The sequence below is a fragment of the Hydra viridissima genome, unplaced genomic scaffold, assembly GCF_058129835.1.
Source record: "Hydra viridissima isolate aposymbiotic clone 2 unplaced genomic scaffold, HvirCarnegie_v1 scaffold_6, whole genome shotgun sequence".
In the NCBI taxonomy this organism is placed as follows: domain Eukaryota; kingdom Metazoa; phylum Cnidaria; class Hydrozoa; order Anthoathecata; family Hydridae; genus Hydra; species Hydra viridissima.
Genome location: NW_028324305.1, coordinates 14,849,048 through 14,867,779, shown reverse-complemented (window position 1 = coordinate 14,867,779; position 18,732 = coordinate 14,849,048). Strand labels below are relative to the sequence as shown.

Below are 18,732 nucleotides of genomic sequence, written 5' to 3'. Positions count from 1 at the left end.
TAAATCTGATTCATCACCACTGTCAATTTCCGAGGGTTCTTGTAATATGAACAAACTGTTGCGCCGACACACGTTTTGATGTTGATATGTTGATACGTTGATATGTAACTGATTTGATGTTGATACGTTGATATGTAACTGATTGGTCAAATGAAAGAGGATGTGCTGCAACAGAGGTTTTTGATGATGAAGCACCATCAGCGTTTGCTGAACTTAAGCAAATTAGTTTCAATTAATTCCTTAAATGCTTTCATTTACATTTAAATTTCTCTGTATTTTGTTTACATTTTAAAATACTTCGACGGTCATCTTTTTTTGCAAAACCTTTATCCAAAAAAATGTCTTCAAGGAATGTGTAAATCACTGAAAACTTTCTTTAATCTTTTATAGCCATCATTAAAATTAATAATGACAGAACTTGCACCAGTTTGTAAAATTTTTCTACTGCAATAAACTCTCTATGGGCAACGAGACCAAATTAGTGAATTAAGACACTAATTAACATTTTGAGTCAAACCATTCAAGCATTTATTAAGTAATGCATCTTCACTTAGTTCTTGAAAAATTGGTTTAATTACATCCCTTATACCAGGTGGTAGTGTGAGTCTTGAAGTATGTGTGCTTTTACCTGTCAATTTATTATATTGTCATTCACGCGAGCTATCTTTCGTGCGAGGAAAAAATTTATGACGTTCTTCTTCAGTAACATTTTCTCAACAGTGAAATAACACAGCCCCGATATTTTTTATTTTTCCCATTGTTTAACTATGATTCAATAACTAAAAACCAAAGCTCTTAAAAAATACTCAAGCACATAAAATAAAGTAAACGTTTTTCTATAAACACGAAGCAAAAAACACGATTTTGGCAGTGTTCCATCATACTAAAATTATTCTTTAATTATTCTTTATTAGCCATCAGACTAAAAGTATTTACTAGATTGAAAGTGCTTCTTTACAAATACCTTCCCTTGTTCTAGTAACCAAGATGGCATAGATTGTCCGTTCGTAGATCTCCGTGGAAAATTGCAGAACCTTTCGTGTGGTGTTGCATTCATTGCAGTAGGGGAAAACGGGGTGAGATGGGACAAAAAAATTTGCTTGCGTGCTGCGCTTTAAATTTACCACAAAAACCATGCAAATCGGTTTTAAAACTATAGTCCAATTAACTGTCATGTTAAATTATTGCAAAACCCATTATTTAACCATCAAATTAAGTTCAAGGGCTTGGTTTTTTAAAGTGACACTGTTTGTCCCATATCAGCCCATGTTGGAGTGAAATGGGACAATGGTTGAGGTGAAATGGGACAAAAGAAGAAACAAATAATTTTAAGCATTATTTTATTGTTTATTCTACACCTTATAAAACATAACAATACACAAAATTTATTTATGTTTAACAAAAATAAAATACCATTCTAAATGCATTTGTAACTTTGTTCAACAGGTTGCTTGATGTTTAATTGAGTCATAATAATTTTATTGTCTGAGGGGGTAACTTTTTTTTCTTTTTCTTATCTTTATCTTCTTTTTTTCTTTTACATTCTGATAAAATTTTAACTAGTTCATTTCTTGTTAGTGTGTCAGTCAATACCAGAGACCTAGAACATTTTCTTTTTGCACTTTTTCTCTTTGCCACCCTTTCACCCGCTTTTGGAAATGGCCTTATATCTTCTGCTGTCCAATGGTAGGCAGAAGTGCTGATTTGCTGTTTCTTTTCATTAATAACTTCAGATACAATACACAGTGATGTGGGGATTGTTTGTCGGAGTTGTCATTTGCTGGAATTGGTCGATCAGATACATAAGAACATAAAAAGTCGACATCACTAAAAACATATGAACCGTACGGGAAAATGCCAGCTGCTTTAAAATCATTTTGAATGTTTTGGAAAGTAAAGGCTCTCGTATAAGCTATTCCTAAATTTTCAGAAATGTCATATATCGTCATAGGAGTATTTGGATGTGCCTTTAACCATGAATCACATGCTGAATTGTAAAATTTCTTTAATGGCCCAAATACTGATCTGTCAAGTGGTTGGAGTTTGTGGCTGCAATGGGGTGGCAATGTCAAGAGCACAACATTTCTTTCCTTAGCTTTATCCATCAGTTCAATTGATATATGAGTTTTGTGGTTGTCCATTACTAAAAGTAATGGATGATCCTTGCTAGGATGTCCATACTCCACAAAATGATCAAACCATTTCAAAAAAATTTCTGTATTTATCCATCCACTAGGATTAGCATCACCTTTTGTACCCGTTGGTGCACCTTTAAACATATGGCTACGAAAGTGGATACGAGGAAATATCAAAAACGGTGGAATAAAATTTCCAAGGGCATTAATGCAATCCACCATTGTAAATAGGGTTCCCCTTTTAGCAGAAGTTACCTAACTTACTTGCTTTACTCCTTTACCAGCAATCACTTTCACTGGCTTATAAACAGTTGTCAGACCTGTTTCATCAATATTGTAAATGCAATCAGCAGAAAAATTATAGCGCTTCTGCACACTGTCAAGGTTTTTGAAGAAAGTATCTACATTTGTGCGATTGAAACTAGTTGTTCGACTGAGGCTGGTAGCTTCTGGCATACGAATAGATAATTTTGTACGATTTAATAATAAATAAAACCATTCAGTTCCAGCTGTTTCACTCTTTTTCCAGTTTTCTGGTATTTTAATGTCATTTTTAATTGCATATTGATATGCAAGTTGCTTTGTTTCTCTAACATCAAGTCCATAATGCATATTAGATGCTTGACGAAGATATATTGAAAGTTCATCATCTTGTGTCTTATTAAGAATATATTTATGTTGTTCATCAAAGTATAAGTTATTGTAAGAAGTTTCTTTATTAACCTTTATTTTCCGCTGTAAACTTGATTTTGAAATTGTATACTCTTGTGCAGCTGCTCGTAGTGATAAACTGCCAGATTCGACAGCCATCATAGCAGCTTTTGTTGTATGAGCATCAGGCTTTAACCGACTTGTCACTCGTTTGTACCTTCTTGGCATCTGAAAAATTATTACTCATATTACTCACTCCGTCATTAAAAAAAATTATGCTCTTTTTAATTGCATTAACCAAAATCCAGATTAGGCTATAAATTTTAAATTTATTTTAATGAAAATAAAATAGTATCACAACCTTATAAAACTTATAATGTGATTAAATTTAATAAGGCTAATAGTGAAAAACTTTATTTAAACTGAATTTAAAATACAAAAATGATTGGCATTAAAACAATACTTACTGTGAAAGATGTATTCAGGACAAAGTAACAAAGAAATCCAATATAATTATTATTATTTTCTATGATAAAAAACACTTTACTATAAAGTAAACATTGAAATCTTATCATAAACATAAATATAATTTTCTGTTAACTTGCTTTTTTACAAAAATATTGATTATAAAAGTTAAAGAACAGTAAATTAAAAAAATAATAAAATTGAACAGTGTCCCATTTCATCCCAATTCTCCAGTCCCAAGTCACCCCATCACTAGTAGGTGTGAGAAAACCTTTATTTTATATAGTTCTCGTAGCCATATGCTAATCATATTTCTTCATTAGTTAAATAAAACATTAGTGAATAATTAAAAACCATAAACATAAAAATATATGCAAACAACACATAAATATTTAATATTAATGATGTCTTCAGAATCCAGGAAAATTGTTAGATTTTTACATATTCGCAAATAATCCGAAAAAAAAATACTTCTGAAACATAAAAAACACAATAATATGAAGAAGCTATTGCAAACTTATAACATATAAAAAACTATAGCTTTAATAAACTTTTCACTGAGATATTGCCAAGTCCCATCTCACCCCGTACTCACCTACAGAGTAAAGAACGTATCAAATGTAAGGCATCTTGTAATACAATTTCCCAGTTTTCGACTGGCAGATTTTTCGATTTGAGGGCTAATGTTATTGATTTCCATATTGATTTCCATATTAAAGCGCTCTACTTGTCCGTTTCCTCTAGGGTTATAAGGTGTCGTTCTGCTCGTTGCAACGTCTCGAGTATGAAGGAGAGTACGTAGTTCCTCTGATGTTTGGGAGCTGCCTCTGTCAGAGTGAACATAAGCAGGCATGCTAAATAAAGAGAAAAGATTCTTAAAACACTTTATTACCGACGAGGAAGAAGTATCAGGGCAAGCAAAAGCAAATGGAAATCGTGAGGATTCGTAAATAATTGTAAAGATGTAACAATTTTTAGTTGATGTTGGAAGTGGGCCTTTAAAATCTCTATTAAGGCGCTCGAATGGTTGGGTTGTTATTATAAGATGAGTACTGGGTGGTTTAAAGAATCGAGGTTTCAGTTCGCAGCAGGTAACGCACTGGTTTACGACACTTTTAATCTCTTCTATAGAGTATGGTAAGTGTCGACTGCGGACAAATTGATTCATTCTTGTGATGCCTGGGTGGCAGAGAGCATTATGAAGCTCTTCTAATTTTTTTTTTTTTTATTGTTACTTATATACGAACAAAGTGAGCTTTCTTTGTTTGATAATTTTTGAGTGAGTAAAGCGGAGCACGAGGAACGTGTTAAACAATCAGCTGCTTGGTTATATTTTCCTGGTCGATACTGTATGTCGTAGCTGTAGCAACCAAGTTCAGTACGCCATCGCATAATTTTATCGTTTTTAATTTTGCTTCGATGGTTCTGATTGAACATATACGAAACAGCTTACTGGTCGGTTACTAAGGTAAAATGGCGTCCGGTCAAATAATGTTTCCACTTCCGAAGAGCTTCTACAATCGCGAATGCTTCTTTTTCAATAGCCGGGTGGTGCGTTTCATGTTGGTTTAGAGATTTCGAGAAGAAGGCCGCTGGCTGACCATATTGGTTTAATGTTGCAGCCAACGAAAAGTCAGAGGCGTCCGTTTCGACAACAAATGGGATTGTTTCATCAATTTTTTTTACAACAGCATTTGAAATATCGTTCTTTAATAGTTTAAAAGCGTCTGTAGCTTTCTGATTGAGTGGGAATGTTTGACACTGTAATAATGGACGAATTTTTTCAGAATAATTACGGATAAACTTTGAGCAGTAGGAGAAGAGTCCTACAGTTCTTTGTAAAGCTTTACCATTTAGTGGTAAAGGTAAATTAAGTAGGGGTTGAAATCTTTCTGGGTCTGCCTTTATGCTATTATGAGATACAACATAACCAAGTAGATTTATTGAACTAACTGAAATTACACTTTTGCTGCTGTTAAAAGTAAGCTTGTTCTTCTTCGCTGCTTCGTATAATTTCTTTAAATTAGAATCGTGTTCAGTTTGAGTCTTCCCTGCTACCGTAATATTATCTAAATACGCGTAGGTGTTTTTTAAAGAGTTCTAAATTATAAATTCGTCAATTTTCCGTAAGAAAACAGCAACGGCATTTGTTAGACCGAATGGCAAGCGAGTAAATTGATATAGTTTGCCATCAGCTTCAAATGCTGTATATGGCTTGTCTTCTGTTAGAAGTGGTATCTGATGATAGGCGCTAGTAAGATCAAGAGTACTGAAAAAGTGGTACTTGGACAATTCGTTAATTTGGTCTTCCATTCTGGGTAGAGCATAGGCATCGAGGTAAGTGAACTTGTTTATAGTTTGGGAATAATCAACACACATTCGTTTTTTGTGTCGTTCATTTGTATTGATTACAATTTGTGCCCTCCAAGGTGAGTTACTTGGTTCTATAATTTCGTCCTTTAATAATTTCTTAATTTCGGACTGAACGAACAGCTTATCAACGTGATTGAATCTTCGGGATTTAGTTGCAATCGGTCGACAGTCCTTGGAAAGATTTGCAAATAATGTTGCAGGTGATGTTTGCGATTTCTTTAAGCTACAAACTGACAAAGGGGGTAATAATCCTCCAAAAGGGATTGTTATATTGCTATGCTGTTTCATAAAAGCTTGACCAAGGATAATATCAGCACATAAGTTAGGTAAGATTGACAAGGTGATATTAGCATACTTTTGGTTTTGGAAAATCATATTTAACCTAAAGTAGCCTTGGATTTTTGTACTCAGTGATGATAATGCCATCGATACACTGCCGCAACTTTTCGTATATGGGATTTGGTAATTATCTACTATGTATTTGTTGATAAAGTTGTCCGAGCTTCCCGTATCTATTAAAGCAGAAAAGTTTCACCCATTTATTTCCACCTTCCGAATTGCGTACGAAAGGCAATTAGTTGTCCCAGCACTTATCATTGCTAGTATATCATCAGATTCGGTAAAAGCTAATGATTTATTTGATTTACACACTTTTGCAAAGTGTCCTCGTTTTTGACATTTGTGACATGTAGTTTCTTGAGCAGATCAAGCGCTGCGTGGATGGCGATTGTTTCCACAAAAGTAGCACAGATTTGTAGACGGAGGTGAAGTTAACTGATTATCAGTGTATTTTCTTGCATTATGCATTGCATTGATTTGGGGTACGCTAGATTGATACTGTTCCGAGTGCTTTTGAGCAAGTTCTAATGAGTGCTTGGTCGAATGCAGATGTTAGCGTGAGTGTCGTGTTTTCCAGTAGTTTTGACGTATTATACTTGAGCTTAAGCCAGTGATAAACACATCTCTAATAGACTCATCACAATAAACATCGGCTGTTACTGCTTTGAAGTTGCAATCTTTTGCAAGAGTTCGGAAAGCTTGTATAAATTCGTCTAGTGTTTCGCCAGCTTGTTGCTTACGCATTGCTAATTGGTTCCGAGTAAATATTTCTTTTTTTGGTTTAACGTACAACGATTTTCAGATGTAGATTCTGAAGATAAGAAGAAATTTTCGAGAGTTTTAAACCAGTGAGTCCATTCTTTATCTGATGTTGAAGAATTCGGATTCGCGTTAAATCATTCTTTACCTGATGTTGAAGAATTCGGATTCGCGTTAAATCTTTCAGAACGCAGATATTTCTCCATGAAAATTACTTTTTATCTTTTTTTTTTTTTATTTTTTGATAGATAAATTGAAATAATAACACCCCTTAACTCCAAAGGTTTTATCTATCAGATAACGTAGATTAACACAATAAAAAATTAAATAGTAGTTATAATGCGACGATTATAATACTTTTTCAAGAGAGTTGTAAATTAATAATTAGTTATAATTTATAACATAACTATAAACAGCCTCTTTTACATCCGTCCAAAGGTTTTGATTAGATTAAGATAAAGTGAATGCGCAGGCCTCAATCCATTACTACAATCCTATTCTCAACGAACCAACTTTTTACTCTGCAACTGGTATTCTCTAAATCATTATCCTGAATGTAAACTTATTTTAGCGGCAAAACTTCCACTGCATAGGGAAAGGTGTTTGTAATATTTCGAGATAAATGTTTTGATCCAATATTCCATCAATCTTATAGATCGATCCAACATCAAAATACGAAAACAACCACAAAAATATTTATTTTTGCTCTGAATCCTTTTTTTTTTTTTTTTTTTTTTTTTTAACAGTTTAAAGAGTTGAATTGAAGTTTGATTTATTAGGTGGCCTCTTTACATACATCCTACGTCCACCTGACCCATTCAAAAAAATTTGATCTCATCACACTATAAAATATTACGCCATTTTGAAGCAGGCCAATCAGAATGCATTTTTACAAAACGCAATCTTACCACGTGCCTTTTTTTTCCAAAAAGGAAACTTTTCTTGGGTTTTTGGCGACTGATTTACTTTTTACTAAACACCTACGCACTGTTCTCCAATTTTCATTGGAGCATCATCATAGGAGAACAACTTAATGCCACATCCATGAGGCATTAAGTTATCACGAATGGTCATAGTTATTACTAGAATGACCACTGTTATCACGAATGGTTATAGTCACCAATATAGGCGGATAGTAAACACATCCAAGAAACACTTGATGCAAATTTTAAAATTTTTTACTTTTGTCTGCGGAAAAAAATTGCTCTTGAATCGAAATATATCTTTTTAAATTTCACATTTAAAAAGTTCAATTTTTTTTGTCAAATCATGCTTTGGATTTTTCCTGGAAACTACACAAACAAAACTGATCAATTCAAGCCATGATTTCTGCTAATCTCTAATCTTAGGGATCACTCCTAAAGACCATACAGTATATATCATGTCAAGACTTTATCAATTGCAAACAATCTCCGCTAGGACTCTTCTGTGAACAGGCAGTTAAAAATGTACACCAGGGCTTTCGCCAACACTGGGCTAACTTTAAAACCCACACGGAATGTAAAAGTATTGTGGACTTTAAACTTCCACGGACAAAATTTACCCATTAAAGTTGTAGAAAATATATTTAGGAAGTTATGCTAGTTTTTGAAAAAAGAAACAAATGAGAAGTTTTTAGTCTATCAATTTAGAAAGACAACAGATACTTCAGAATTGTGTAACTATTGTTAACCACAGAAAGAAATCAAAGAAACTTTTTTATCTGTAGAGTCCTTCATTTCTTTGGATTTGTTTATTGCTTGCAAAATATTTAAAACTTCTTCAACAAGTTGTTGCAGAGTTTTCGCATTGTTGAGCAGTGTTGCCAAGTGCAAGTTATCAAGTGCAAATGGCTCTCATCAGCTTCAGCTCAGGTGGCTTTGAAGATCTTGTGTAGGTGATTAACAATACCCAGTAAGAGATGTTGTAGTGATGCCGAATGTGTAATGATGTAGTAAAGTCTCAAAGTAATTGACATTTGCTTTGATGGAACCTAGGCTCTTAGGTTTTCTAAACAAAAAAGCTTGTTTGCATTAATTTTGCACCAGAGAAATATCACTCAATATTAAGTTTGAATCAAATATTATCAGCTTTTTTATAAATGGATTCATGTTACTAATTTTGCCTGGTGTGATTAGCAGAGGAGGTCCTCCTTTTGTTTTGGTAAGCCAAATAGTACCTTGGGAAGAAGCGTCCTTGTTTGCAAAAACATTGGGTGCAATCTGTTCTACCACCTTTGCATCTTGAGCAGCTAAAGCCTGTATGTTTTCATGAAACTTTGATTGGGAGCAATGTTGTGGCGACCCTTTGCCTAAAGAGCTAAGGCAAGTACTACATAGGGACAGGGCCTGCTTTCTCATTAACCTTTGGTACTTCCGGAGGACTTTTTTGTTTCAGCCTAGAATCTCTAATTTGTTTAATGAGACAGTCACACGACTACGAGTGACTACTGACTAGAAGTTTCTTTTCAAGCAAGGATAGCCTTCAAAATCGGAAATTTGAGATTGCTGATATTGATGATGCTGATGGTGCAGATGGTGCTGATTATGCTGATGAACTTAAACTTTCATAAGACAACTTTCAGTTTGATGGGAAAATTTAGACTTTTTTTATTTTCTTTTTGTCTGAATAAAATTCAGACAAAAAGAAAATTTAAAAATTTTACAAAGGATAAAATAATTTATTTTTAAAGAATTTGCAGGTAAACCTGTTAGCCTATAAGCATAAAACGTCCGTCATCATGCAAAAAAAAAAGTCTTTTACTATTAAAACACGCATTTCGCAAACAAATTGGAGACTTCATGCGCAAAAAGTTGCAAAAAACGCAAAAAAGTCAATATTGTAATTGCTATAAAACCGAAAATATAGACGTGATCACTTTGAAAATTTCCCCACATGTTATTTGCATCCATTAGGTTGGTTGTCCTTAGGTTGCCACCAAGTTGGTTGACTTGGTTGCCACCAAGTTTTTTTTTTACTTACACTGCTTCAGATTTTAGAGTCACTTTTGGGTAACGCATGAAGTTTTTGGGTATATTTGTGGCCTATTTATCAGTAGAAACAACTATCTTTTACTTCTTATAAGATATAAAATTGAATTATATATGTAATCAAATCACTGTGTCATTTATCTTTACGTTTTACTAAAAACAAAAAACATGTCGGATGATGGGGTCACCAGGACAAGTCCCAGTGTCCCTAAATGTTTTTATTTATGCTATACCTAAATTTATTAATTTATATCTAACTTTAAATAAAATCACAATATATATATATATATATATATATATATATATATATATATATATATATATATATATATATATATATATACTACTGTGATCAAAAAGTAAGGTGAATTTTTTTATAAAATGAAAAATCTTTATTTATTCTTCCAAATCTGTATCGTCCCCCTCCAAATAATCCCCCCCGGCCCCAATGCACTTTTGCCAACGTTTTTTCCAGTCTTCGAAGCATGCCGAAAAGTCCTCGGTAGGGATAGCCTTCAATGCGCGTGCCGATTCACGTTGGATCTCTTCAATGGACTCAAAACGATTTCCCCGGAGTGGTCTCTTGAGCTTTGGGAACAGCCAGAAGTCACACGGTGCTAAGTCGGGCGAATACGGTGGTTGTGGAGCAACATGGGTAGAGTTTTTGGCGAAAAACTCACGAAGAACCAGTGCTGTGTGCGAAGGCGCATTATCGTGGTGCAAAATCCAAGAGTTATTGGCCCATAATTCCGGTCTCTTTTTGCAAATAGCTTCACGCAAACGTCGCATAACGCTTAAATAATATTCCTTGTTGACAGTTTGGCCAGTTGGAAGGAATTCGTAGTGCACGACACCACAATAATCAATGAAAACAGTCAGCATGACCTTGATTTTTGAGCGACTTTGACGTGGTTGCTTCGGTCTCGGCTCGCCTTTTTCACGGTATTCACTCGATTGGTCGGTTGTTTCAGGGTCGTATGCGTAGACCCAAGTCTCATCGCCAGTAATAATTTGTTTGTAGACGTCTTGATAGTCAGAAAGCATTGCTTCACACGTTTTAACGCGACGCCCTTTTTCAAAGAAATTGAGAAATTTCGGCACCAAACGTGATTTGAGTCTTCTGAGGCCCAAATGATCCTTCAAAATCGCTTGCACCAACCCAAATGATATTCCAACCATGTCAACAAGGTCTCGAATGGTTAACCGACGATTTGCAAGCACCAATTCTTTGATTTTGTTGATGTGGCGATCATCTATCGAAGTCGATGGTCGTCCGGAGCGTTCCAATTCATCAACACGTTCTCGGCCTTCTTTGAAGTCTTTGTACCACTTGTAAACATTTTTTTGAGACATTTAGGGAAGTTTAAATTAAAAATTCACCTTACTTTTTAATCACAGTAGTATATATATATTTACGTATATGTATAACACAGTTGTGGAGAAAATAATAGTAGCCACCAGCTACTATTATTTTCTCCACAACTATGTTATACATATACGTAAATATATATATATATATATATATATATATATATATATATATATATATATATATATATATATATATGTATATGTATACAGAAAATTTGGGACACCCTAATATATATATATATTAGGGTGTCCTAAATTTTCACTTTTTTTTTAATTTCAATGTGCACGCAGTTTTTTCCCATTCTCTTATGTCCCCTGATAGTAAATATATATAAAAAAACATTTTCGGAAATCAATTTTAGCTATATGTAAAATTCCAATTTTTGTTAAAAACCTAAATTTTACACATTTTCTTAATAAAAATACAAAAATGTTAAAAAAAATATGTATTTTAGGAATAATAAACTATACATTTTTTAACTGGGATTTAGAAAGAACCTTTTTAAGATTTTTTCTATTGTCCCTTGCCACCAGCATTAAATTTTGTTGCATAATGTCAGATTTGTATCCACCTACAAAGTCCTGAATAAGGCGTATGTTCCTTTCTGCACAATCGTTAACGCAAGTTAAATTTATAACAAATTTTTTGAATAAATCTAATGACTTCAAGGCTTTTTCCTTCATCCACAGTTCTACTTCACCATCAGGGACTTCAGCAATTTTCAACAGAAGCCAACTTTCCGGACCTACCAATTCCCAAAGCTCAGTGGACTCTGATATGACGGGTAGCTTAGATTTTCCAGTTTTGAACTGGTTAGGAACGTCATACTGAACTAATCTGTCCAACATCTTTTTCTTCACTTCCTGCTCTACATCTTCATCAGCCAGAGATAGCAGCACCAACTGCTCAGTTAAGTACCAGTTGTGTCTTTGCATACTAGCAACCAATGCTGAACCAAGATTGGGATATTTATCTTTGATGCTAAATGCATTTTTGAAAGCGGCAAGATCATTTGAGGGTGATTTCGCAACCAAATACGACTTTAGAAACCAAGGTGCATACCAGACAGATGTGAAGAATGTCGCTGTCTCTATCATATTTCTTTCCTTTTCGCTCATAATCATGGTGATCTTATCTGTTATTCTCAAGGTAAGAATGTATAAAGCATCAGCCATAAACCTAAAGATTAAAATTTTGTTACCATTAATATTTATCATATTTTTTATTTATAATACTTACACAAATTTTATAATTTACTTATAAGGTTTTATTTTTTCAATATACTTTACCTGGCTTCATGGCAGGCTCCAGGTTGATGGAAACAAAATCCAAGTACTTCTCCTCCCAAATAGAAAACAAAAAGCTCAAATAGTTTCTTGTAATCACTCCTGACAAATGTGTTTGAGGCAAGGGCTTCTTTTCCAAACTCCAGAACTTTCTTAGCAATTTCATAAAGGGGTGACCCAGTCTGAAGCTGACTCCAATCAAACCTAACTAGGTCTAGCATCTTGTCCACCTATTTCTTGACTGAATACCAATTTTTCTGGAGTTTGACATACAGCCCTTTTCTTGGGCCCTTTGTCTTCTCTCCAGTCAAAGCCTCCATAAAGTGTGAGATGTGTATTTCTAGCATATGTCTTCTACAGAGATACCATAAAAGTGGAGTGTTAAGGATGGAGCTTTATAACAACAGCTCCAGAGCGTATTCCAGTATTAGATGCCGTAGTGTCGCAGCAAACAGCAAATATTTGATCAACAATGTTGAAGTATTCTAGCAGATTCAAAATTGCTACAGCCTGGTCACTACCTTTGGAACTTGCTGTCTGAACAACACCTAGCAGTACGTCATCTGTGTCATCCATATCAGGGGATGTAACACTCACCGCTATTCTTTCTACAGAAACAGTTATTTTCAGATCTTCTTCAATCTGTTTCACCCGTTTTCCATCAAAATGAACACATAGCTTTTTTCCCTTCAGAGTAGTTATAATTTCTTGTCTGAGTTTATCTCCTACTGCCTCTATTTTTTGGAATCTTTTTCTATGAACTGTACTTCTTGATAGAATAATATCTTCTAGATTCACACCAGCTTTATTGCAAATAACAGCTACTATGGAAGTTTGTGGTCGTATACCTACTCTGTATCGGGCGGAAACTGCAGCAGTACAGTCAACCAGATCTTCAGCACTTATACTTATCATTATCTTAGATTTAGTAGAATGACTGAGTCTATTAGTTAAATCTTCATCATCTAAAGAATATAAACTTGGTTCCAATTCTTATTCATTTTCAGATGAATTTTGTAATACTTCATCAATTTCTTCTATAATATACATGTTTCGCTCTCCTTTTTGATCTAGATAGAACTGAATATCCTCATCTTTGGCATTCTTAGAAAGAAAACAATCCTGATTTACTTTTTGCTCAAAATTTGGTAATGAAATATCAAAGAGTGTATTACTCTCCTCTAAAAGCTCTGTCTGTATCTTAGAGAAGTTGCCTTCATTAGAGTTCCAGTTCAATGATTTGAGATGATACAAATTTATGTACTTATTATGGAGCTTTAGTATCTTATCCCTGACACTGGATCCACTGATGATAAAATCTTGAAACCCTGCTTTCTTCCAAGTGTCTATTACAGCGGAGGCAACACATCTTTGTTCAGAATTCTTGCAGAAACTATCTTTACAAATCAGATCCCTGTTCTCATGTTTCTGAGGGCAGGCTACTATCAACTTAGTAGATTGAAATCTTATAGATCTAAAATAAAAATAGACAAGTATTAATCATTATGTTATCATTTTTTTCTTACGTAACTTTTTGCCTCATTGTGTCTCATTTTTAACACTTGTAGGGGAGGGGGTGATATTAGATTAAATCTGTATTGCATAAAATTATTATTACAGAAGACGGTAAAATTGCGTAAAAATGCGTAAAATCGGTAAAATTGCGTAAAAATGCGTAAAAACGGTAAAATTGCGTAAATACGGTAAAACTGCGTAAAAGCGGTAAAAATCGGTAATTTCGGTAAATTGTGATAAAAGTTTGTATAAGCGGTAATTATTATGGTAAAAAATTACTTTGTTTTTATCAAGCCAGATAGTTGTTAAATAATTAATTACCTTCTAAAATAAAATTAGTCTCCTATATAAGCTTGATTAAAGTCAAAAAAAAATACCAGTCTCAAAGTTCTCGCTTCAGTGATCTGATTAGTACACCAAAACCACTGCCAAATCAAACCATCTTCAAGAAACTGTCTCTTTGGAATTATTTTACCAAGCATGACAGAGAAGAGGATAACATCTCTGGCTCTGGCAAGAAATCAGGATTTGCTGAGTGCAATAAGTGCAAAAAAATGATTAAGCTGTCTTAAGGTAGCACCAGTGGAGTTAAAGTTCACTTAAAGTAAGTGTTTTACTCTTACTGTAGTTTAGTATATTTTAAATCTCAGTAATTTTGCGTAAATGCGGTAAAATGTACGAAAATTTTAATTACTCAAAACACATCAATGTGTCTTGTGGTTCATATATTTATTTTTTATGAACTATCTACTATTGAAACATTGTAATTTGCATCCATTTTAACATTTATAACTCGGCTATTTTATTTCAGATTCTGCCATCCACTATCTTTTTACGAGATGTAATAAGCTGATAATGAAAATAAAGACGCTGATAAGTCTAGTACCATAATAGGATATTTGCAACATTTTAACATTTCTGATAGAATGTAAGCAATGCTCTTATTCCCGGTCTTCTGAAAAACAGGTGACCATGCATGAAGTTCAAAAAGACATATGAAGACTCCACGGGAAGAAACGGCAGGGTCACATTTTGAAAATTTTGACATTTTACACATTCTAGCTTTATTAACCACCAAAGCATAGTTTGTATTTGAATTCAAATCAAATAAACAATTTGATGCATATTTAAAGTTTGACGGAATGAAATCTCTTTTCTTCATTATACAAAAAATTACCTCCCCGAAAAACAAATTTTTAAGAATGTGAATAATGTTCGGAACTTTCTAAAAGACATCAACCAAGTTTACCTTCCTTATTTTTTGAATTATCAAGACTGATATTGATAGCTTTAAGTCCTTGTTTTTCAAAATAGTAACAGATGACTTGGTTGATGTAAGTTTAGTAAAAATGGCGGCAAATGAAAAACCATTAGAAATGCTAAAGAAATCCAAAAAACGAAAAAGTAAGGAAAGATTGCGTGAAAGTAAAAAAAAACAAAGACTAGCATCACATAAAACAGGACCTGAATGTAATTGTAAAAGGTTGAAATGCTTCGAAATTGTTAAAAGAGAAGATAGAATTTCTTTATTAAGTTATTTTAACTCTCTAGCCAGCAAGGATGCTCAAGATTCGTATCTTGCTAGTTTAATAACTTTAAATAATGTTTCAAGAAGAAGACCACGAAATATCGATTCAAAAGGTTATAATAGCAGTTACAAATATAAACTTTTTATTACAAATCAAGAGGTAATAACAAGTGAGAATTCGTTTGTTCATGTTTGCTTTTCTGCATTTACTTCAATCTTTGGGATAAAGAAGGGAAGATTGGAGACAATAAAAAGAAGTCTTTTAACCACAGGCAAATTATAATTTTTTATTGAATACATTAATAGTTATAAAATCTTTTTTCTTAATGCAAGTTTTCAATAACATTAATCTTATATAAAAATTACGTTTTTTCATTATATAGGTCACTCACCCCACGATCAAAGAGGAAAACACAAAAATCATTATAATAATTTTACTCCTGAACTTAAAAATAAGATATGTGATCACATTTCTTCTTTCAGAGGTCGAGAGTCTCACTATTCTCAAAATAAAACTAGGCGACTATATCTTCCTGAAGAACTGAATATTACCAAGATGTTTAACCTGTTTAAAATCAAGTATGGAAATGAAAAATTGTCATATGAATCTTATCGCAAAATATTTAACACTAATTTTAACATTTCTTTTGGGTACCCTAGAACTGACACTTGTTCTAAATGTGATGAGTTTAAAATTAAAATCGAATCAATAAAATTTGAACTATCTCTTAATTCAGAGTGCAAAAAGCTTAAACAACAATTAGATGAGATAGAATTACAGAAAGAACAACACCACAAAGATGCCAAAACATTTTATGTTAGAAAACGAAATGCACGGTTTAAAGCACAAAGGGAACAAAGATTTGAGTCAATTGCTTTTGATTTCCAAAAAAATCTCAATTTACCAAATCTATCAACCAATGACTTTTACTACAGAAGAAAACTGGCATTTTATTCATTTAATATTCACGTGCTTTCAAGTAATGAAGTTTTTTTGTATTGTTATGATGAAACTATTGCTAGAAAAGGGGCTGATGAGGTAACGTCAATGTTATATGATTTTTTTATGAAACATTTAGACAAAGAAATTCGATCTGTAGAGCTGTTTTGTGATTCATGTGCCGGCCAAAACAAAAACTATACATTAATTCGTTTTATGGATTTCCTTATTCATGAAAAAAAAAGGTTTGACTTCATTAAAGTTATGTTTCCAGAACGCGGACATTCTTATATGGAGTGTGATAAAGATATGGGGTTAATTAATTGCAAAACACCTGCATGTATTCCATTAGATTGGATTAACACATTCAGAAATGCTCGTAAAAGACCCACTCCATTTCAAGTTGTAGAATTGATGCAAGATATGGTAAAAAATATAACTGATTTTTTAAGACCATTTTATAAGAACAAATGTCCAATTCCAACACGTCCTCTTTGTGAAATTTGTTTTAGAGGAGACTCAACTGGCATTATATTTCATCGTGATTCGTGGAATGGGTTATTATTAAAAACAAATTTAAAAAATAATAGGAAGATTGCTATAAAAGGTGAGATCCCAATACTATATAATGCAAAACTTTGTATCTCCGAGGCAAAGTACAGAGACCTACAAGTGTTAAAAAAGTTCACATCCAATACAGAGTTTTATGATTCTCTGCCTTACAATCAAGAGCTTGTCGAGGCATTTCATGAAAATATTGACTCTGAAGATGATGAATAAATAGACGCCTTTTTTCATTTGTAGTTTGACCTTTCTTTTTCTTTTTTTTGTTAATGTTTCTTGAAAGATTTTTAAAAGTTAATGTTTTTTCTTTCTCTGCATTTAAACTGAATCAATTTATAAAATTAATAATCACAAGATATTGAAATATTGATATTAAGATAAAAATTGAGAATAGACATAAATATTAGTTTTTTAGTTACATTTACCCATAAAAATTTAAAACTCATTTATTATAAGGAAAGACTCCCTGCAATAAATACCTGTTTGTACATATAGTTTTGTGAAAGAAAAGTGACATCTGTATGGGCAAAGCTTTAAACCTTAGAATTAAGAAGAAAAATTGCATTTTGTCATCAACAACAAAAAGGTATTTTTAATTCATACTGGCCCCAAGACTGTTTTAAGGTCGATACTAGGTTCCAGTGGTGAAGTCGGTTGATTAAAAAGGCTCCTGCCTGATTTTATTTACAAGCTAATATAAAATAATTAAAACATTAACTTTTCACTTGATCTAAAAACTTAAAAAGACGTTATACCGGGGAAAAAACGGCAGAGTCCAAAAAAAACTTCACTTAAAAAAGAATGTCTAAAATGAAAATTATTGCACTTAAATTGAAAGTATAACTTTAATTGCATACAAAAATGGTTATTTTTGCAATATACTTTAAAAATCCACACATTTTTCCTAAAAATTTAAAAGATATACAGGCTTAAAAGGTTAAAAATGAATTATCTCAAAACGAAAAAATATGACCCTGCCGTTTCTTCCCGTGTAGTCTTCATATAAGTTCTCCACTTGCTTTGCAAAAGTACCGTAAATGAGGATGAAGAGCGTGACCCTCAAGTTGCAGAGTGCCTACACAACTTAATGGAAGAATTTAAGAAAAATCTATCAAATAATGGCATTAGAGTCAAATACTTTAATGTGGGTTCACTTCTGCACCCATATTATAGATGATATACACTTAAAAATATAGCAAACAGTGAAAAAGGGAGGGAAACTGCCATCAAGGAATTGGTTGACAATTACTCAACCACAATCCAGTTCTATGAGTCATTGGTTGATGGTTATACTTCGCTAAAAACATCAGACTTTGACAAATCTATTGATCCAGTAGACCTTGAGTTTTTGAGAGAAAGGAGGCAGATTTCAGCGAGCGCCCTGGGACTTTACAGTAAACCCAATCAAAGCTCAAGCCACCCTTGATGTTTGAATGTGAAAAGTATCAGACAATAGCCTTACCCAAAAGGAATGTGGATACTTTTGAATATTGGAAGCAAGATAAAAATGAGTCACCTTCGCTAGCTGGTCTGACTAGAAGTTACTTGGTTATACCTGTGACTTCTACTGATACAGGTTTTAGGCATAATGCAAAACCAGAAAACACCAGCATGTTAGTTTTTTGTAAGTCAAAAGTACACAAGGGTTCCTTCTAACCTCAAAGGTTGGGAAAAAACTTGTGAAGAAGAGCCATATAAGTTACCACATATCACACCACCAACTGAGAAGACTCACCAACAGGGAAGATTACAAAGTCAAACTAAAACTAAAAAAAGAGGTGCACCTAAAAAGACTTTTTCTAGCCAAATATCAGAAACTGAAACTGGTCCTGAAAT

General features: G+C 33.3%; 1 protein-coding gene and 2 pseudogenes across 2 annotated transcripts; 1 reads left to right on the top strand and 2 right to left on the bottom strand.

The window, feature by feature from the left end:
• Positions 1–1,572: 1,572 nt before the first annotated feature.
• Positions 1,573–2,945, bottom strand: LOC149887189 (uncharacterized; annotated as a pseudogene).
• Positions 2,946–11,498: 8,553 nt separating this feature from the next.
• On the bottom strand, positions 11,499–13,376 carry LOC149887188 (uncharacterized; annotated as a pseudogene). Its single transcript, XR_016453503.1, has 2 exons — positions 12,353–13,376; positions 11,499–12,242 (listed from the first exon to the last, which is right to left on the bottom strand). The product of XR_016453503.1 is annotated as an uncharacterized LOC149887188 (transcript).
• A 930-nt stretch (positions 13,377–14,306) lies between these two features.
• Positions 14,307–17,194, top strand: LOC149887187 (uncharacterized). Its single transcript, XM_090090989.1, has 3 exons — positions 14,307–14,468; positions 14,676–15,664; positions 15,776–17,194. The coding sequence occupies exons 2-3, from the start codon at positions 15,214–15,216 to the stop codon at positions 17,110–17,112; spliced, it is 1,788 nt and encodes a 595-aa protein (XP_089947115.1). The 5' UTR covers positions 14,307–14,468; positions 14,676–15,213; the 3' UTR covers positions 17,113–17,194.
• The last annotated feature ends 1,538 nt before the right edge of the window (positions 17,195–18,732 follow it).